The 22536-nt window shown below is 48.4% G+C and overlaps 1 protein-coding gene across 7 annotated transcripts in view; it reads right to left on the bottom strand.

The window, feature by feature from the left end:
• PACSIN2 (protein kinase C and casein kinase substrate in neurons 2) overlaps positions 1-22536 on the bottom strand; it is a 132078-nt gene that overhangs the window by 36260 nt on the left and 73282 nt on the right. For 5 of the 7 annotated variants that reach the window (XM_078076709.1, XM_078076707.1, XM_078076708.1 and 2 more), the window contains one exon: positions 2992-3129. In XM_078076709.1, the coding sequence (XP_077932835.1) occupies positions 2992-3051 (60 nt within the window). In that variant the 5' untranslated portion in view covers positions 3052-3129. Of the gene's footprint in view, positions 1-2845; positions 2970-2991; positions 3130-22536 lie in introns of those variants that run through there. The other 2 variants (XM_036088361.2, XM_036088351.2) reach the window with 2 other exon arrangements.

A 22536-nucleotide genomic window follows, 5' to 3' on the forward strand; every position in this document is an offset into this window, starting at 1 on the left:
GATGAGTGGGGCCTGACTAGAAAATAAACCATTGGCCTTAGCATTCCTCGGGCAAAAGGAGATGTTCTTGTCCACTGACATTATCGCAGCTAAGGATTTAACAGGGAGCCCGAGAGCTTAAATCAGCGACAGGACTTGTTAAAGCCACTTGATTTAATACATGCTGGCAACTTCTACTTTTTTTTTTTTTTTAAGAAGCAGCTGAAGACTTCTGTAATAGCACTATACTTAGCTACCTAATTTCTGCAGAGCAGTTTCTGCCCTCAACTGGGTAATTCAAATGATGCTGCCGAATGCATGCTGCAGGCAGATGATGTGCTGTGCGCGTGCTGGTGACCTCCAGCTCCCACGTCAGAGGGACAGAGCTATCCTGATGCCCTACACCACTTCACCCGTGTTCATTCCTGAAATCCTCACAATACCACGATATAGGTACCATTTTTACCCCCACTTTACAGATTGGGAAATTGAGGCAAAGAAAAATTAGTAACTTGCCCAAAGTGCCCCCCCCCAGGCAGGGAGTCAAGCCCAGGCCACCTGGCTCCAAAGGACGCAGCTGAACCCGTCCGGTTGCCTCTCCTGGCCTATCGCTCACAAGGCCCGCTGTGTGTGCAGCCGCCGCACCGCCATCTAGCTCACGGTGGGCACCGATGAGTCCCAGGTGGTAATGTCACTGCAGCTACAAACAGGAAGTTCCCCCACAACTTTAAAGGATTTCAGCTAGTTTTGGTTCGGTGGTGAAACTAGCAAGGACCTGTTTTTCCAAAGGCCAGCCTCCCGGGAGCCCCAGGAAGGAGCGGCACACCATGGCTGGCTCCCCGAGTGCTTCCGCAGTGCTGGCGAGACCACAGCCTCCTGTGGGCAAGCGACACGTGTCTGCCCGTGAACTGGACCTGCACACGGAGGCTGAGCGGTAGTCCTGAGTTTCAGCACTGTCCCAGAGGCACCTCCAAGCTGTATCTTGTACCTGCCGGCTCTAACACAGCTCCAGGTATTTCACCCTCACCCCCGCCAACACCCCCCAACACCCTGGCGCCGTGAGAATGTGCCTGCCAACGCCAGGGAGCCCCTGCTGCGGCGGCTGGAAGCCAGCCCTGACCCTATCGTCGCCCTGTCCCTTTTGTTGCCTTCTGTGGGATGTTTCCCGGGGCAGATGCATCTCTCTGGCTACTGAAGTTTGAGCTCCGGCCTGGATACCCACCAGGAAGGCCGCTACCAGCCGAGCGGTAAGGACTCGGGTTGTCACACGTCCCACTGGAGCCTCAAAGGACCTAGCACATAGTAGCTGCTCATGAAACACATCCTTTTAATAAAATGAAGTATTCAGCTAAAAGTCGATAATGACCTTCTGCCCAACTTTAAGAAAAGTGTTAACAGAATTTTTTTTTTTTTAAGATTTTTATTTATTTGAGGGGCGCCTGGGTGGCTCAGTTGGTTAAGCGACTGCCTTTGGCTCAGGTCATGATCCCAGGGTCCTGGGATCGAGCCCCGCATCTGGCTCCCTCCTCGGCAGGAAGCCTGCTTCTCCCTCTCCGACTCCCCCTGATGGTGTTCTGTCAATTAAATAAATAAATGAAATCTTTTTTTTTTTTTTTTTAAAGATTTTATTTATTTATTTGAGAGAGAGGATGAGAGGAGAGAGAGAGCACATGAGAGGGGGGAGGGTCAGAGGGAGAAGCAGACTCCCTGCTGAGCAGGGAGCCCGATGCGGGACTTGATCCCGGGACTCCAGGATCATGACCTGAGCTGAAGGCAGTCGCTTAACCAACTGAGCCACCCAGGCGCCCTAATAAATGAAATCTTTAAAAAAAAAAAAGATTTTTATTTATTTGAGAGAACGAAAGAGGGGGAGAGAGAATCTCTCCCACACTGAGCACAGAGCCCGACACAGGGCTCCATCTCAGGACCCCGAGATCATGACCTGAGCCAAGAGTCAAACGCCTAACCAAACTGAGCCACCCAGGCCCCCAAAAAGTGTTAACAGAATTTTGAGTTCCTTGCCCATCTTTTTTAAAACTGGGCACCTGTGATCACTGTCTCTATTAGACAATAGTATCACATGGTATTTGCTCTCAGACAAAATTATACACCTAATCAATCAAAGTCTATAAAACTAATGCGTGCTAGTCCCCAGCAAACCCTGAGAATCCTCCCCATCTCGTGCACCGCTCGAGCGTCTGGGGTCAGGAAAGCACCCATGCGGGTGCTGATGTGTATATTCTCATTTCATCCTGCAGCTTCCCTCGAAGGCCAGTATCACCCCCCTCTAGAGATGAAGACCTGAGGCTCAGATCAGTCAAGCAACTTGCCCAAAGTCACACAGCTAGCAAGGGAACAGCTGGGATCAGGACCCAGATCTTTCCAACTGCAAAGCTAGTGCTCCTTCCACTAAGCCCCCAGAGGTTTTTGCCACAAGAACAAAAATGGACTTTCCTTTAAGCAGCAGGCAGGAAAAAGTGGGCTCAGGAAGAGTGACTTCCAGAAAAAACAACCCACCCCCCAATATCTAATCAGGAAAGGAGTTCCTCGAGGGCCAAGACTCCCAGGAAGATGCTCCGACAGGCTTGAGGGCAGTTGTTCAGCCCTCTGGCCACCTGCCCGCACTGTCCAGCATGATGTCACATCACCACTGTCCACTTTTCCGCACACAAGTCAGAAGTAACACTGCCTCCCCGGCCAAGCCCAGTAATAAGTGTATGCAGCACCAAGTCACGTCATGGCTAAGCATGAGAAGGAAGATCTGAGATCAGACAGACTGATAAGACCCTGACAAGTACCTCTAGCCTCTTTATCACTCTTTTCTAGCCAGGTAAGCTCACCACCCGCACTGACAGCTTAGCCACACCTGCCGCCATCTGGATCGGACCACAGAGACCTGGCCTGTTTGGGGTCTACTCATCTTCTCCCCCAGTTCCGGCCAAGAGAAGCCAGGCCCGTCAGGCGCCATCAGCCTGGTCTCTGCATTCATGAGCATGCAAGCGTGGGCAGTACCTCCCAGAAGCTATCGCTGGACACTTCTACTCCAACGGCATCATCGTAAGCGACAGACATCTCTTCGGGCAGTGAGAGAGCAGCAGCGAATGCTTAACGCAGAGGTCAACTTCAGATGCTCAAAATCCACAGACAAACCTATAAAAGAAAAGCACATTGTTGCAGTTTTTAAATTCCTAGGGTAATAAGCAAGCCATCCCCATCCTACAACTTCCATTCCCATCACTGCCTTAGTACAGCGCAGTCTCAAACGTCCCCTTGAGGTGAGAGAAAAGTCAATAACAACATATATATATGCATATGTTACATGCATGTGAATGTGTGTTTCACATTAACAAGTGAACCTTCTCAACATCTTACTGAAGAGCTCAAAGAGCTTTCTGGAGAACAGTGCATGTTCTTAGACCAACAGACTGATAACCTTACTAAACAATCTTCCTCGTCCCGTGGAGAGAAGACAGAGCACATGTGAGGAGAACACGTGAGCATGGGCAGAATCCCTGCATCTCTGGGCTTGCCGGGCCCCAGCCTGTCCTACCCACCTGGCAGGACCAGGCCCTATGGTAAGACACGAGAGGAAGTGATCCACTCTGGACACCTGCCTCCACCCCCAGCTACCCCCATGTTTCACTTGTGTTGGGCATTGTCTTCCCCCCCACCCATGACTGATTCACCTCAGCCACCGAAGCCCCAAATTCAGACCAGTTTATTCAGATACTGTGTGAGGGTCAGCTAGAGAGAGTAAATACAAATAAGCAAAAGGGATCATTTCTGGGTCATGAGGCAATGTTCTAAATCCAGGCAAGGGTAAAGGGATGATTAATTTCTTTGTAGAGGGAGGAAGCTGAAGGACCCCCTGTGACATTGATGATCACAAATCATTGTGATGCAACGACCCATCCACAGCCACACGAGACTCCCTGACTTCTTGGTGAAAAGTCCACCTTCCTTTCCATCACCCTGTGTTCAGATCACACAGCCGGAGATCTGGAACTTCCCTAATTACCATGGTCAGGAGTCCAAAGCCTCAGCTTTGCCCAGGTAGGGTGGGGTGAGCAGAGTGATCCACACTGTTACACCTACAAGGTACAAGACTTTGTTCTAGGTACTTTTCCATATGGGATCACATTTAATTCTCACAATTCCCTACGAGACAGTCTAGAAGCATGGTAAGGAACAGGAACACAGGCTCCAATCCCAGACCTACTACTCACTAGCTGGGCAACAGTGGGCAAGTTACTTAACCTCTCTGTGCCTCAACAGCCTTATCTATAAAAGAGCGATGAATCTGAAATACACATCACAGAATTATAGTGAGGGTCAAATGAGGCCAGACATGCAGGGGTGGACATGGTAAATTATAATGTAATTGTCATTAGATAGTAATTATCATCACTATCATTCCTTTTATCTCTCTAGTTGAGAAAACATGCTCGGGGAGGTTAAGTAACTTGCCCATGGTCATCCAAGTAATGAATGGCAGAGACAACATTTGACAAGTTTGTTAAGGTAATGTTCTCTCCATCGTACCAAGAGGTTTTCTAAAAACTATCTGAAGTTTAAATAAATCTGGTGTCTTATAACCTAAGATCTAGCTGCTATTTAAAGGGTTTAATCTGATGGATGTGACAGCTTCTAAAGTTGAACACAGCACCATATGGCCAATAAATTCAAAGAGCGGATGACAGTACTTCAAAGCCAAGTGCCCCAACGGCACGCACACTATAACCAGGCAATTGTCCGGGCACCATGTGCACACTCTTCCTGCCAGCATGCTGTCTGGACCTCTGCTCCATCATCACAGGGAGGCATGTCATTGTAACTCCAGGATATCACAAAGGCCGACAGGCTGCTCTGGCTGGGCCCTCGTGCCACGTTTCACAGCACCCCTTCTCTAAGCAATCCTATGCTCTTGGCCAGGGCCCTCCTGGGAGCACGCCAGCCCACATTTGCAGTGACAAAAAGTCTTCTACCCAGAGCAGCTGTCTCTGCTCCAGGCTCCTTGGGAAATACCTGGGCTTTGGGCTCAGGTGAGTCTCAAAGTGGCCCAATCGAGCCACTGGCTGGGCTGCCTCGCCAGCTCTGGGAATAGCTGCAGGGAGCAGGTGCAGGGAGGAGCGGGTGCCTGCTCTGGACGGAGAAGCAGCTCGACACCTGAAAAGTTTAGGCAGAGGGATTCATTTTCTGCCGGGATTCAGCCATGGTTTAGACACAAATAGACGGTCCATTCTGCATAAGATTTATTAAGAGCCTACTGAGTGCCAGGAGCCAAGAAGAGGTTGCCCCTGGGCTCAGCACAAAAAGACAAACTCAACTCCTAGGAGAAAGAACCGGAATCGCCAAGTAACAAAACCAAGTGACTCTGGAGCTGCAGAGGGCTTCAGAGGTGAGGCATGCTCCTGGCTGACCAGCAGGAACAAGGGAAGTCCAGCTTTCCTCGCCCAAGTCCCATGGTGGGACATACCCTATGTGGTAACGCTCCCTCAGTCCGGGGCCCTGTACCCACCCCAGCACGGTGCTCGGCAACTGCGACAGTCCCCAAGGTGACAGCTGTACCGGTGCCAAGCTGACCCGGGCCTCAAGGACACAGCTTTCAACATTTCACCATGAAGCGTGATGTTTGCTATACAGTATTTTAAAATATCACTTTTTAGGTTAGAAAGTTTTTTTTTAAGATTTTATTTATTTTATTTATTTGACAGAGAGAGACACAGTGAGAGAGGGGACACAAGAAGGGGGAGTGGGAGAGGGAGAAGCAGGCTTCCCGCGGAGCAGGGAGCTCGATGCGGGGCTTGATCCCAGGACCCTGGGATCATGACCTGAGCCGAAGGCAGACACTCAACGACTGAGCCACCCAGGCGCTCCACAGGTTAGAAAGTTTCTTTCTACTACAATTCTACTAAGAGCTTTTATCACAAATGGATGTTTACATTAAGATTGGCTTAATTTTTCCTTAAATGTTTGGCAGAATTTGTCAGTGAAGTCACCTGGGCCTGGAGCTTCCTTTAAGCACTTTTAATCACAGATTCTGGTTAAAAGGGAAAAGACCATTCATGTATTTTCTATTTCTTTATGTGTTGATTTTGTACAGTTGTGGTTTTCCAGGGAATCCAGGTGATTTTTTTTTCAAATTTATTGGCATAAAATTGTTCATACTATTCTCCTAAGATCATTTTATTTATTTATTTTTTAAGTTTTTTTTTTTTTTAAGGTTTTATTTATTTATTTGACACGTAGAGAGAGAGAGAGAGCACAAGCAGGGGGAGCGGCAGGCAGAGGGAGAGTGAGAAGCAGACTCCCTGCCGAGCAAGGAGCCCGATGTGGGGCTCGATCCCAGGACCCCGGGATCATGACATGAGCTGAAGGCAGACGCTTAACTGACTGAGCCACCCAGGCGCCCCTCCTAAGATCATTTTAAAGACTGAGGGAGACCCGTAGTCGTGCCCCCTTTTCATTCTTGACATTAGGTTTTGGTGCCTTTTGTCTTGATCAGTCTCATCAGAGATTTATCAATTTGTATTTTTATTTTTCAAAGAATGCACTTTTAGTTTGCTTTCTTTCAAGTGCCTATTGAATATTTGTCTTCTTTTTCCTTGATTTTTCCCTTTATTAATTTCTTTCCTTCTACCACCTTTGGCTTCAAGTTGTTCTTTCTCTAACTCTGGACATGGAAGCATACATAGCTCATTACTTTTCTGCCCTGTCTTCTTTTCTCATAAGTGCATTTAAAGCTATAAATTTCCCTCCAGGTGCAAATTTTAGCTATATTCCACAATCTCATTCATTTTTCATAATAGTCCCATGAGGTAGGTATTCTTACTCCCTTTTCACAGATGAGAAACTGAAGGTCAAGTAACTTGTTGAAGGTTTTAAACGGTGATAAATGGTGAGATCATGACTCAAGACCAGGTTCTGTGGTTCTAAAATGCAAGTTCTTCCTATTATAGTACATGACACATAATGAGCAGTTTGTGGGTATTATGAGTAAACTGCTAAGAAAATACCAGGAAAGCAAGAATGAGAGTGCTCTCCTCCATAGGGTATGGGACAAGTTAGAAAGGGACTTACAGGCAGATGGCCTCTGCACGGGCGCCCAGGAGAAGGGCTTCCTATCTGTAAGCGGGGAGGGTGGTCAAGATGGGTCAAGGGAGACCAAGGAAATCCATGACTGGTGATTTTACAAAAGTAACAGAATCAGCTCCCAGCCTTCAAGGCTCACACAAGAAACGTCCTCCTGAAAAAACAGTGAGATTTGTTCCTTTACGACCAGAATTTGGCCCCACGACTCAATGTGGCACAATAATCAGCCACTTTTCCTGGACCCAAATGACCTCCCGAGTCACACCAGCCATACCCAGGCTCAGAGATGGAGGAGACGGGAAGAAAGGAGGCCAGAAATTATTGGCTCAGTGACAATGGTCTTATGTGAATTTAAAATTGGAAAGAGGGGACAACCTGCCATTGTCAGCTGTTCATGGTGAGCCGGATTCATTCTTTCAACAAAGATCTAAGTTTCAAGAACTGAGCTAGTGCTGGGAATACAAATAGCCCATGAACTAGGCCTCAGTTTCTTTTAAATGAAACTGAAAATAGCTAAACTGGACTAGACTAGTGGCAAAATCTTCAGGAAAGATGCAAGTATTAAATTTGTCAAATGCAAACAGAGGAAATATTTGTTGCCTTTTTAGTGCCGTAAATACAGTGAAATTGGGGGGCACCTGGGTGGCTCAGTCGGTTAGGAATCTGCCTTTGGCTCAGGTCATGATCCCAGGGTCCTGGGATGGAACCCCGTGTTGGGCTCCCTGCTCAGCGGGGAGCCTTCTCCCTCTCCTCCCTGCTCGTGCTCTCTCTTGCTATCTCTGTCTCACTCTCTCCCAAATAAATAAATAAAATCTTAGGAAAAAAAAATAGGGATGCCTGGGTGGCTCAGTTAAGCATCTGCCTTCAGCTCAGGTCATGATCCCAAGGTCCTGGGATTGAGCCCCATGTCAGGGCGGTGGGGGGTGGGGTGGGAGGGGTCTCCCTGCTCAGAGAGGGAGGCTGCTTCTCCCTCTGCCTGCTGCTCTCCCTGCTTGTGCCCTCTCTGACAAATAAATAAAATCTTTTAAAAAAATAAAGTGAATAAAATCTTTTAAAAATAAAAAAATTAAGTGAATTGGTAATAAATGCTTGATGACAATCAAAATAAAATCTCATAATGTCTGCTCTACATATTCACACAAGACAAGAAAAAGTGCCAATACCCCCATGTTAAGGGGGTCTCAGTGAACCAATCAGCTTGGGTATCTTTTTTTTTTTTTTTTAATGTATTTGCAATTTAGAAAAACAAAAATAACCCATGTTTCCATTGAGAACTCAAGAAGAGAGTTTGGCAGAGAAAGGAAGAACAGGAAGAAGGACCATCCATAGTTCCATCACTCATGGACAGTGCAAGGCATGCTTCTTTCCTGGATCACTTCATTCCCTCCTTAAAGCAAGGGGGGGCGGGGGGAACACATGGACTAAGGCGCCTAGAGCTGCAGACAAATAACTCTAAGGTAAGAGGAGAGGGCACAGGGTACGGCCTGTGCTCTAAGGGCAAATGAGCTTCCTGCACAAAGCCCCCCAATGTCCAGCCAAACACGGGGGCTCTGTTCTAATGCGTGGATGCTCACTTGAGTGTGCCCCCTGAGTGGGAACCAGTTGTAGACCAGGCCATACCCCAGGAACCAGGCTCAGTCCCACAGGGAAACCCAGGCCACCAAGGAAGGAACTACAAGAGCTGCCTAATGGTACCACACGGCTGTTCAATAACTAAGGACGGAACGATACCCCCTAAGTAGCCTCTTGGCTGAAGGCGGCCATGCTTGTGTCAAATACAGCAAGCCTTTACTCAGACGTGGTTCTGCTGTTCCACCTGGGAGCCCAGGTAGGAATAAACCAGTAACACGGCTGCTCCCATGCACCAAGCACCTCTTAGCACCACCAGGTGGTCTATGTGACCTTTGGACAGATTTTTATCCCTCAAAAACTCTGCAAAAGATGAACAGGAGGGCAACTGAGGTCCCAACAATTCAAATCCCTGGTCAAGGGCCCACAGGCTGTAAATGCTAGGCCAGGACGCAAGCCAGACCATCCGATTCCATGTACCCAACCGCAGCAGGACTCTGCTCATCCGGCCCCAAGTTAATCTCAGGTCTGGAAACCCCGCTTGAAGGGACGCCGCTCCCTCAGAAAGGGGGCTTGATTCTCAGGGCTGTCTTATTAATAGTGATGTCCAAAACATCCCCAAAGGTCCTCAGACTGTCAGGGAATATTACTCAGAATTTTTTTCCACACACAAACGTCTCTAACCATAAAAATGAATCTGGTTTTAGCACCGTTTGGGCTAAAGAAATGTGTTAAGTCGGGGAAATTGAGGCTTCTAAGGATAACAAGAGAACCCACAAACCTGTTCCTTCAAAGGAGATCAGGTCAGGCAAATTTCCTGGTTCTGCTTCCTTCCTTCACTCAGGGTCTTGAGCCAGCCTGAACCACTGCTAAGCCTGGAGACATGCTGTGGAATAAGCTGGTCTCTAACGCCAAATGGTACTGAATATTCCTGAAATAGGTCTATCGATGCCAAAAACACATAATGCATATTTATTAATGAGCTGGGTGCTTCTCAGTGGGATGGTGAAGTTCCTGGGAAGGCAGGTGGCAGTGAGTGGAAAACGCATGTCGGCTCCACCTCTGTGACGTCAGTCATCTGTCCCCCGAGAGCCCTGTCCTCCTCTGTAAGGTGGGGCACCACTGGCACCCTTACCTCTCGAGGTATGAAGAGGCTCAGGGGAGATCACAGATGTGGGAGAACTCTGGAAAAGTACAGTGACTGACAAATGAGCTAGGACTGTCTTTCCGAGGACAGGGAAAGAAGCTAACACTGCTTTAGTCTATGTCACACTGTCTAGCACCCCGTAGTTGACAGATTATTTCTTTCTGAAGACACTGAACTACAATACTCAACTGTAACGCTGAATGAGTTCCATTAACTCTGAACAAAGGCTGTACATACTCCCAGTCCCCATCTTCTTCATGGGGTACGCCGTGTGCCAAACACACCAGAACAGGCTTTTACAGTCTCTAACCTGGTGACAGGAAAATGCCATCTGAATTCCAAACAACAGATTCTGAAATGAACCTTTAGGACAAGGTAGTGTATGTTGAGTTATTCTTGATTCCTTCCCATCACGATGGGAAAAAACAAAGCCAAGAAAGTATGTTCACCATGGATTGCCTCTCGCTTTCCTTCTTCCCCCAAATCACAACAGAGCAGCCAGTTCAAGAGCGGCACACATCTCTCCTTCCCTCCCCGCAGCGGTCCACTGGGCCAACAAGAAGGAACCTGTAACAACTCAGCGGCACAGCAGCAGACTGGTGGACATGCCAGAAGCACACAGACAGGCCTGGGCCGGGAGAAGACCTAGAAAATACCATCCCAAACGCCAGGGTGGGAGTGAGCCTCCCTGGGGTAGGAGTGCCAAGCCTGGGGCTGAGAAATGCTAGGGCTGGGGGGCTGGGGGGCTGGGGGGGATGCTGAGGGGCAATCACAGTAATTTTTAAAACTGCATTTGTGACCAGCAAGCCTAGACTCCCTTCAGGGAGCCCACCTGGGGCCATGCCCAGCCTCTCACAGAAATACAGTCTAGGAACCCGGAACAGCTTCCTACACATCAGTCCTGTTCTTCTTTGATAAACATGAACTGATAGCCAAGGATCTTCACAATCATGAAATAAATAATAATGAAATAAAAACCCAAACCACAAAAGGACCAAGATCAACAGGGCAACTTTTATTTGGAGCTGATCTCTAGGGAAAACACAATCAATACTTCAGGGAACAAGACAGAAATTCTAATAAACTCTTAAGACTTCTCCCAGAAAGTCGAGGGTTATTGTACCCATAAAACAGGAATGAGCTATGAAAAAGGAGAAATCAGGAAATGAGTAAAGATATTTTTCTTGATTTTTAGGAACCTTGTTACCAAAATAAACATTTTGATGGACAGTCTAGATAACAGAATGACAAGATTAAGGATGAAGATCGTGACCTGGATGCTAAGACTATAGGCATTTCCTATCACAGAACACAGGAGGGGAGAAAGATGGAGCAAGAGGCTGGTTAAGGGACAGAAAGAGCCACCAAGAGGTCCTGTGGGCTGGGAGGGGCCGGGGGGCTCCTAGAGTGCCGCTGGCTTCCCACTCAGGTCTCGCACACCGAGTGCTGCACAGAGAAGGTGCTCGACAAAGATCCGAGGGAGTGCAAAACGAACAGCACTTGCAGCCTTTCCCCGCTCTCTTTCCGAGGGCTCTGGGACGAAGGCGTTTCTGCTGCGGCCACTCAGTGAACTGCTGGTCGTCAGTACGACAGTGTGCAGTCGGCTCAGGCTAGCTCCCCTCGGAGACCCTGATGTTCCAAATGCTCAAGAGCAGGGACAGCGCGCTTCTGCCTGGGACCTTGTCCGCCCATCGAAGGTGTATGAGCAGCAAGCTTCAGGCTTGAGAGCTAGGAAATCCTAAGTGTACAAATCATCATCCCCTTTCCTCCCCACCCTCCTGAAATGCACAATCGTGGTCCTCCTTGCGTGTCCTGGGCACACAGTAGGCCCTCAATAGATGTTTGCTGAGCGCACATTCTAGGAGGCACTTGACAGGAATCTGGGAATCCTGGAATCCAGGAATGAGGCGGAGGAAAAGACTTCCAGATCTCTGGATTCCAGTGACTTCTGTCACTGAGGTACATAAACACCGGTGAGTCACAGCTATTCCTAAAAGGGTATGCAGAGTCTCAGAGGTTAATAGAGGTTGCCAAGGTGCCCTTGGCCCTGGCTGGGAACTGGCATAACGTTCTTCCCCTCTGGGTCTGATAACAGGTATCAAGTAAACAAAAAGTACAAATTACATAAGTACAACTAGCTCCTCTTAATGCCCTTAATTTGTTCCAAAAAGAACAAACAGAATGGGTCATTAGGCCAAAAGGCTATATTACTCTAAAGCAAGGACATTCAGAGCGAAGGCACCATGTTGCTGTCTCCCCTGAGAGTCGGCCAGCCTTGGGGGGAAAGCCCTCTGTAGTCCTCCGTAACTGCAGAAGGAAGCTGTCCTCACTGCTGCCCCTTCCCGCCAACACTGACCTGGCTCTGTGCTGCCCTGCAGGCCTCGCCCTGAGCACACGCTGGACCTAAGGTTGGTTTCTTCACTATCCACAATGGGAAGTGGCCAGAATTTCTTCCAAGCCACTGTCTGGCCCAGAGTGAGGGGAGGATCATTCCTTAAGTAAGGGGCAAATTTGGGGCGCCTGGGTGGCTCATTTGTTAAGCGTCTGCCTTCGGCTCAGGTCATGATCCCAGGGTCCTGGGATCAAGCCCCGCACTGGGCTCCCTGCTCCGCGGGAAGCCTGCTTCTCCCTCTCCCACTCCCCCTGCTTGTGTTCCCTCTCTCACTGTCTCTCTCTCTGTCAAATAAATAAAATCTTAAAAAAAAAGGGGGGGGGGCAAATTTACTGGTTCATTCTACAAACTGATGTTTGAGTACCTACTGAGTACCTACTGTGTGAGATTAAAACACAGTGGCTAGGTCCCCAGGATGGAGCAGTGAATGACAGACGCAGTCCCAGCCCGCCTGGAGCTGACATCCTAATAGGGCAGGCTGACACATAGTGAAGTACAAACAGCCGCAGTGTGAAGGCAAGCGGGCATGTGAAGGACAGGGAAGAGGCTTTTCCAGAAGAGGGAGGGCAAAGGCAAAGATCCCACGAGTGCTGGGCCCATCCCAGCAGCCAGCAGGGTGGGAGCCCAGGTGCTTGCCTGAGGAATCAGCGGGATGACCTGGCACCATTGATAAGCTGCATGGTAACTCAGATCCCTCTGTCTGAGCTACTGGTTCAAAACTTTGAGCCTCAAGTGCCTATAAGATATGCTCTTGGAAACCATGCAATGTATGCACGGTCACTTCAGGTTTGTCCTTCCATGTTCTCACACGCCTCTCAATGTGTGGTGTATTTAACAAAAGAGAAACACCTAGCCTTTGACCCAACTGTTTCCTCTGAAACTTTATCCTACAGATGAATTCATCCAAGAGTCAAATGTAGGTATTCACTGTGGTATTATCTGTAATAGCAACAAAAAGAAAGAACACTGAAAACTACTCACTGTCCATCAAGAATCAAAGATGCCGGTACACTTCTCCAGGGAACGGGGGCTGCCAGAGGAGAGAGAAGGAAGGGAACGGTGTGTACAGACACAAAAGATGTTCCCACCTATCAAATGGGAACAGTGGGTGTAGCGTGGTGCAGGAGTCTGATCCCACTGGTATTGAAAAACAGTTGGGTGTCCACCAAATGGGTTTACAACCATAGTAGGGGGTGAGGGGGGGTGTGTGGCTCAGTTCCCAACTGACTACCGCCAGCCACACAGGAAGCCCTTCTGCAGCTCAGCCCCCTGGGCCTAACCACAGGCTCCTAGGTCCTCTCTGCCTCCAGCTTTGGCTCAGGCTTTTCCTGTATGTCCAGTCAGTCCCTTGTGAGAAAGGACAGGGTCTCTTGCTTCTCTCTAGTTCTCTGACCCCCTCCCATGTAGTAGGCGCTCAGGGACCAAGGTCTGAGGGCATACACTGCTTTGCACCATTAACAAAGCAGGAACACTTTTTTTGAATAGCTTAAATATCTGGCACAGCCTATTTTGTTTCCAGTGATTTCATCTGGACAAGTGAACAGTCCTCAAAGGAAGAGATAGAGATCAGCAAATAAAGTGACTTATATCTCCGGAACACTGTGTCGTGTGTTGACTTCAGCAACGGAAAGCTGCTTGTGCACTGCAGGATGCTTGGTTTTAAAGGCTGTCCCCTCTGGGGAGGGACACTGAGGCCCACGGCTTGGCAAGTCACAGGCCAGGGCAGGGAGGGGAGGGTCCTCCAGAAACACCCACGAGGGTGAGCAGGGTGGGCTGAACACACTGAAAGGTGCTTCCAGAGATTAAAACAGTATCTGTGAGCAGACAGCTTGGGATGGCCGTGGAAACCGTCCCTGAAACTAGCAGAGGGGTCCAAGCCCTTCAGGGCACCGACCGACCTGCTGCAAACTAAAGAGAGTGCTAGTGAGAAGAAGGGGAATCTCAGGAACTCCAGGGGACACACAGCCAGGGACACACAGCTGCTTCACTCAAAGTAAACAGGGCCCAGCCTCCGGAGTATCATGGTTGGGAAGAGAGACAGAGTGGGGGAAGGCACATCTTATTTTGTTTTAGTCAATGCCACGGAGCAGCCCTTTTCCTCCCACAGAGAAAGTCATGTTGGGAAGGGTCGAGGAAAACAGGCAAGCTCTCCCACAATATGAAAGCCGGCACCACTGTGGTTCAGCACAGCCCCCGCTGCGAGGGTCCTTCCCTTAGCTGTGCACCGCTGAGCCCACCCCGGGGTCCGCCCCACCGTCCCCTCCCTTGGCTGGCACAGAGCTGTCCGAATCACCCAGGGCTCCTCGTGGCCGGGCCCTGGCCACCGACCCTCGCTCTCATTACTCAGGCTTCTCTCCCCTGCCATCTGAGGTCTGCCTTCGCTGCCATCACGGCCCGCGAGCCATCCTGCGGTCCGCTCTTTCTCAGCTGCATAGCAAGCATTTCCCCGGCTGTCCGGGCGGTCTTCCTGTCGCTCCTGACGGCCACGTAAAGTCACTTTGTGGTCCCACATGACTGCCCAGGCCCTCATAGCCCATCCTCAGGGGTTTGGGTCTTTCCTAGTCAGAGCCAAGACGGGGGCACGTCCCACTTCTGTCCTGCTGCTTCATCAGGCTCATGCACTCTCAGGACAGCTGGAGAACCTCCCGGCTACAGTTTAAAAAGCGAGATTTCAATCTGGACTCCTCCATCTACATTTCAGGGGTAGATCACACGCCAGTGAGAAAGGATGACCCCAAGACATACCTCGGCAAAAAATGCTGCTGCCTGTGGGGGTCCTATCTGTTTCACACAGTGAATCAGAATATTTTAGGAGGTATTCATATGAATATTTCACAGTACTGCACATGAATAAGAAATGGACGGAAAAGGGACAATCAAAGAGCCAGCTCACATGGAAAGGAGGCTTCGGCTGTGGTGGGGATAGGTGAGCTGCTAGCTTCTCCTGTCTCACTGCATAAATACAGAAATCAGATTAGTTGGGGTTCTTGTTTGTTTCTTTTCAAGAAACTTCAAGTAAAGAAACATTTACAAAATTTTAAATAGGAAATGCCTTTAATGAATAAAATATTCAGAGGGTTCAGGACTCACTCTATTCAAACTAACGTGGACGCCAGTTACCCGCACATGCATATTCTGGTGGACCAGTGTCCTTTAAACTGGTGGGACAGTGTGAATGTCTGAACACGGTTCCCCTCAAGAGGCAAGAATGGAGGCAGTGGCAGTGGTGGTTAATCAGTGTGGTTCAGGGAATCGCTGGGTACACCCCGCCAGGAATGCCAAAACACATACACACACACACACGTATTCACATGCCCCAAATAAACCCAACAAAACTGTACGGAACATAACTTAATTTTTGATGATTTAGAAGCCATTTTCTACTCTTACTGAGGGCTCTAGGGGCCAATGTTTGGAAGACTCAGCCCATATTTGCCATTAAACAGCTGGGACCTTGGGCAACTTCTTAGCATCCCACTACCCACACTAAAGAGTGTGGAATTCAACTCTTACATTTTTCTGAGCTTAAAATGTTTCACAAGAGCCTCCTACTGGCAAGAGATTGTGGGAGAACTCAAGTGGCACTTGAGGCTCAAAGTTTTAAAGCCAAGTCATTATAAGAGTATGCGCCTGCAGTGACCTTCACGGCTGCCAAGTGCTTTCCTACTTTATCAGATCTGAGCCTCACAGCCACCCTGTGAGGACATTCTCACCTGGACCCCAAAGTCCAGCTTGAATTTGTTCTCAGGGGCTCACTGCAAAACACGCCTCAGTCAACATAGAGCCCTTGCTTCCTGAGCATGTCCACATCACAGGAGTTACTGAACAGGGTTGGGGACACAGGATGTCACCTGTGCAGTGAGGTCTGCACATAGGAATGCTAAAGTTTATATAAAGGGAAAGTTGACAGCAATTAACAAGTGCATTTTACAAAATGAGTAAAAAGAGGCATGACTGTCACATACGCTGTGACAGGCACTCTGACCCTATGTCCCAGGCTCCTCGATGAAGACCCCCTGCCACTGGTCAGGCACAGTGACAACTTGGGGGGGGTGGCCAGGAGATTGGGGAGCATTAGGTGGGAGGACGGTGCCTGCAAAGGGCTTAATCCTGCGTCAGAACTGCAGGCGAAGAGAGAGCACCTCTGAATCCCACAAGCGATTCCTCAAGGTTTTCTCGTAAGGTTAGCCTGTCCACCTTCTAGAATGGAGTGCACACTGGCCACGTGGCTGGGGACATCTCGCCAATCCTTTGACGAGCAAGTAGGTCACCTTAAAAGAATAAACAGCATGTTGATAAAAAACAAAACACTTTCATGGTTTGGATTATTCAATCTCTCAGTTTAGTTTGAATCAATGGGAAAATTTAAACATTACAAAATGTAAGTTTCTGACAGTTCAAATCCAAAAGTAAATTTATCCCTGAAATAAGTATATTTTATTTTTTTACTGATATTCCTATTCTTAGAGACAGATGACACATGTACAATATCGTGGCTTCTAATGAGAAGTTAGATTAGCTTCAAGACTTTAATGTGAACTAATACTCAAGTTCCTGGTATATTATATTCTTTGTAAGTTAAATGTATTTGCATGTACTTCCTTGACTAAAAGCATGAAAATATTAAGCAAATGAAATTAATAAATTTAGAAACATCACACTGAGGCTACAGTAGATGCAGCAAAGAACTTAACAGGTGCATTTGAGCAAAGGGGGTGATGAGCGGTCATTTCAGTTACTGAGGGTAACGCAACACTTGAGCTGATTTAGTAACTTACTGGACATAATATCAAGTCTGATAGGGACACAATGGGTAGAAGGGAGGACAAGTCAGGGGAAGCTGTCAAGCTTGGGACAGGCAGGAGAAAAGGCCAGGACAACAGGACCAAAAGCTGACCACAGTCCCGGCAGTCCTGTTCCTCGCAAGGGTCTCATGGGGTCAGGGCCCCCCACAGCCCCCAGGTGCCCCATGTGGGTGGAACTCTTCCCTGGACATTCCCCATCTGACACGAACTAGGCCCTGATCCAGTGCCAGACACCATGCTAAGAGTAGTGGGGGGCTGACAGTGCCCTCCGAGTTGAGTGGGGCTCAACTGGGTCTTGTCCCCACCAGACAACAGAATTCACAATAACGGTCAATATTTATTCAATGCTTTCTAGGTACGAGGCACCGTTCATTCTCAGAACAGCCCTATGAGGCAGCTACTACTCTCATCCCCATTTTACAGATGAAGAAATGAGGTACACAGTGTTCCAATAACTTGACCAAAGCCACACAGGTAGCAGGTGGCAAAGCTGGGACTCAAACTCGGGCCAGGTACCCCAGAGCCTGCCCCTTAGCTGCCAGGCCACACTGTCTCCCTGGTGAGACATGGCAATGGAAAACTCCGAGAACAGGCAGAGGCGAATGACATGAGCATGACTCTGGGGGCATAACAGGGACAACACTCCAGCTGGGACTCCAATAAGGGCACAATGTCAACAGGCATGCATGCGTGCACGCACTCACTCGTTCGGCATTCACTGAGCACCTGCGCAGGAGTCCTGTTCTGGAAGCATGCCCGCTCCAACAGCTTAGGGTGCTGCGGGAGACAAACCCATACCCCCTGCCTGCCTTGCTCACAGATGTACCCCAGAGCTGGGCATGGAGCCCAGCATAAACAGGGCAGAGATATGTGAGAGGGGGAATGAGCTGAGCACGACCGCAGCTCTGCCACACACCAGCTAGATAACCACGAGCACGTTACTTAAACTCTCCGAGCCTCGGTCTCTTCACACCCAGAAAGGAGAACTGACGCTGACGACTACTCCTGGGCCTTGTTGGCGGAGGCAGCAGCTCAGTCCCGAGCGGACGTAGCTGCTCTCCACCGGGGCCTGAGGAAGCCCAGCACCGCACAGTGGCTGCCCAGGGCCGCAAGCGGAGTCCTGAGGAGCCCGTGGGAATGAGGCAGGTGCACAAGGGTAAGGGCAAGGTGCCCCAGACAGAAGAACCCTTAGAGAAGGACGGGGGTGGGACGGGGGAGGGGCAGGAAGGGAGGCCAGGCCAGTCGGCGTCAGTGAGAGCACCCAGTCTTCGGAGGGCCAGACAGCATGGCCGGGTGCCCACCTTGAAACAGGAACAGTGAGGGAGGAAGGCGGAACTGGGGTCACATTTCTATACAAAAATCCCCATGTGGTTTAAACTTGATGAGTTTCTCATAACTTGTAATCTTCCAGCTGCTGCTGGGCTGAGAACAATGTTATACACTATTAATAGGGACATTTTTAAATCGACAGGACTATGCAGAATCATTTTGCTATTACTACTGTTAACCACCAGAGTGTTATTTACTTACACAATACCTCTCTTCAAGAAGAGCCCAGAAAACTTCACAGAATCCCAAATACAAGGAATGCAGGTGGTATTAATAACTCTAAAATTCCAAAGTTAAAACGCAAACAGAAGTTTAATGTTTTCTTAGGGAAGCCCAATGTTAGGGAGATCAAAAAATCCACCCTTTCAATTTCTAGTCTCCCCGGGGCAACCTTTTTAAATACTTAAACCATGTCACTTCCCTGCTCAACACCCATTACACTCAGAGTTAAACCCTAACTCCTCGCCTTTGCTGCAAGTCCCATCATGACCTGGCCCCTGCCTGCCCGCCCGCCCTCTTCCACTCTCCCTCACTGGCTGGCCCTGTTCTGCTCCAGCCACAGTGATCTTCCCGCTTTCTCAAACACACGGAGCTCATCTCTGCCTCAGGACTTTTGCACATGCTGTTTCCTCTCCCCAGAATGCTCTTCCCTAAGGTAACTGCATGGTCAGCTCCCTGGTACCATATGGGCCTCTGCCCAGAGGTCCTCAGAGTCTCCCTGACCATCCTCTCTCATCCAGCCCCACCTCCCAACACCACCAACCTACAAGATCTGTAAGATCTTAACAATAACATTCTGTTGTTAACAATTTCATTCATGAAGCCACATACTGACATCTCCTGGATTACACAGGAAAGAAAAGAAGACTACTCAGATGATTAACCACAAAATGTTTCTTGAGCTGACAGCAAAACTTAATTTTTCAGTGATTCTTAAAAAGTAAATTCTTCTACAATGCCAGTCTGTGTAGTCACTCAGTTAGAAGACCTTCCCACCTGAAGCCTCCTGGGCAGCCCCCAGGGTACCTGAAGCCACAGTTTTGTATGTTTTTATTGTTTGTTAAGGGGTCCTCTCTGAGTCAGAGGAAGCAACTGTGTTAGGAGCCAAAGGCCCAGTCAGTTACAACACACTTTAAACTCTCAAGTATTTGGACTTGCTCTATCATTAAGTCAACATTTATATTTATAGAATTTCAAAACATTTGGCCAGACTGCCCCCTATAATGAACCTCAAAGACACACCCAGAACCTAGCTGGGTTTTTTTTAAAAAAAGATTTCATTTATTTATTTGAGAGAGAGAGAGCATAAGCAGGGGAAGCAGAGGCAGAGTGAGGAGCAGACTCCCCACTGAGCAGGGAGCCCGATGCGGGGCTCAATCCCAGGACCCTGGGATCACGACCTGAGCCAAAGGCAGACGCTTAACAGACTGAGCCACCCAGGCACCCTACCAGAACCTAGTTTGATACCACATTTATGTGTCAGAGGAAAAGTGGTTAGCCCCCAAAAGTCAAAGAGGACAAAGACTTTAACAGATTGGAAACAAACTATCTCTATGATTCCATATTATTCTGGGACTTTCTTTTAAATCCTGAACAATCCTTTAAGAAATAGACATTCCTCAAAGCAATGAAATGCAGGAAAGTGTCTCCTTGAATAATCTTAAATGCCAGGAAGAGAGGGCATTTGACTGCCAGGACCAGCACTGTTTCTCTTTTGACTGTGGATTCCTTTTTTTTTTTTTTTTTTTTTTAAGATTTTTTATTATTTATTTGACAGAGACACAGTGAGAAAGGGAACACAGGCAGAGGGGGTGGGAGAGAGAGAAGCAGGCTTCCCGTGGAGCAGGGAGCCCGATGCGGGGCTTGATCCCAGGACCCTGGGATCATGACCTGAGCCGAAGGCAGACGCTTAATGACTGAGCCACCCAGGCGCCCCTTGACTGTGGATTCTTAAAAACAAGAGCCCTTCCCAGGGTGGAAGCCTCAATCAAGTCTAAAAATAAATGAATAAATAGAGTGAGAGGACATACACTCACACTGAAGGAGAACCAAGAACCAAGAGTGTATTGGATGTCTGGGCCAAAACATCCAATGGCCGCATGTCCCAAGCAAACATGGCAACTTGCCCATCCTGTATCCCCAACTGTGGGATCTAAAGGGGAAGTGGTTCCACACAGATGACACTGGTCCTCTGCTTAGCCCACCAGTGGGAGCCTCCTAAGAGCCCCCACCCCCCTCCCCACTTACTGCACTATCCTTCACAGAACCACACCCTCTCTCTTCCCAACGTCTCTGATAGGGAAAAACAACTAACTTTTCCACTTTGGAGCAAAATGCTATTGCAGCTGGAGAAACATTCTTGGATATCATAAATAAGATATTCTGATTCTAAGGAATTGTAAATTTGATGCTGAAGTGTGTGAAAGGATGAACAAGCAGATTTGAGGAAATATTATGGAGCCATGGTAACAGAAACCACGGAAGAAACTCCAGTTGCACAAAACTCTTTAAAAATAAACCGGATACTAAAATACCAGCAAAGAGGGGCGCCTGGGTGGCTCAGTCGTTAAGCGTCTGCCTTCGGCTCAGGTCATGATCTCAGGGTCCTGGGATCGAGCCCCGCATCGGGCTCCCTGCTCAGCGGGAAGCCTGCTTCTCCCTCTCCCCCTCCCCCTGCTTGTGTTCCCTCTCTCGCTGTGTCTCTCTCTGTCAAATAAATAAATAAAATCTTAAAAAAAAAAAAAAAAAATTAAAAAAAAAATAAAATAAAATAAAATAAAATACCAGCAAAGAGCTACAATGACTCACACTGTTCTCCTCAAATACTTATGAGAACAGCCAGTTCTTTGACAGTCTCCCAGTCTTTTTCCCTACTGGAGAAATGTGAGACAAAGAAAGTAAAAAGAAGCTTTGAAAATTTTCTCTAATTTTACCAGCAACTTGATATGAATAAGACCTTATATGTTTTAGAGTCTGATAAGAGCACAGAATGTATATTCATGATGAGAGAATTGTCTTGAGCCTTTTAATAAGGCTTTATTTAATAAATTCAAAAAGCATAACTGAGGCCCCAGAGTGTGCTATACTGAGTGCTCAAATACTAGTAAATGTGGTAAAGAACTACAGCACAATTTCTAACATTAATGTACAACCTTTTAAGGCATTTTGTATATGTGACCACGTTTCCCCTTCTTCACTTGGGTGCACGCCCCCACCTCCTTCTCTTGGGCCCCATCCCCACTGCATGTCCCCTAACTACAGTTACACACCTTTTAATGTGGCAGCTGCATACACAAGACCCTTTGGGGACCGCACATGGAATCAACCCACAGGTCTCAGCCCTGGGGGCCCCTGCACTGGTCTACCCTACCCGCCTGGCCACCAGGCTCGGAATAACCACAGGTGCAGCACACTGCTGCCTGAGCCTGCCCATCCTTGTCAACTCCTACCCATCCTGCAAGGCCCAGTTTGAGTGTTACCTCCTCTGAGGAGCACCCCCAACCACAGCAAGGACCCTCTGCCCACCACCGTCCCAGTACAGTTTCTCTACGGTGCCATATTTGGTTATATCCCTATTTCCCCAACCAGGCTGTTAGCTCCTGGGGGTACCCTGGAGCCTGTCACGTACCTTTAGCTGCCCAGAGACAGTCGCTGAAGGAAGAACGGAGCCAGGGAGGGAATTTCTAGGAAACCGCAGTCCTGTGGTATCTGTGTTATTCCTCCTTAGCCCAGGACCTGCCTCCTAGTCTGTTCCCCGCCCCCCCACCCTACTCACTATAAGCCCTTCTCTCTTTTTCATGTGAAAATAATTATTCTCCTGTGCAAACTGCCACTCTTCCACGTGCCCAAAGACCTGTTTTGGACATACTACACACTCATCTACAATTTTGTCTGGAGTCAGAGCACCAGAAAAACTTGTTTGCAAAAAGCTTTGCTGCCAGTTGGTGACCAGTTTCAATGAAGTTAACTGCACTTAGGCAATCTCTTAAAATTTACTTTGCTTATTTAGGGCTAATTTTAAAATCTTTTGCAACATAAATTATTCATCAAGCCCCATAATCACTGAGATTTCAATTTAGTCTGTTACCAAAAGCCCAGGAGAACCTCTTAAACACACATCAGCTTTGAGCAGGGGAAAGTGTTGCCCACAGAGACAAAGGTCAACCTGAGAACATGCTCACAGCAGGAAAACTGGAACACACTGAGCCAGTGGGAACAGGTGC

Source organism: Halichoerus grypus, chromosome 6 (assembly GCF_964656455.1).
Source record: "Halichoerus grypus chromosome 6, mHalGry1.hap1.1, whole genome shotgun sequence".
NCBI classification, from domain to species: Eukaryota; Metazoa; Chordata; class Mammalia; order Carnivora; family Phocidae; genus Halichoerus; species Halichoerus grypus.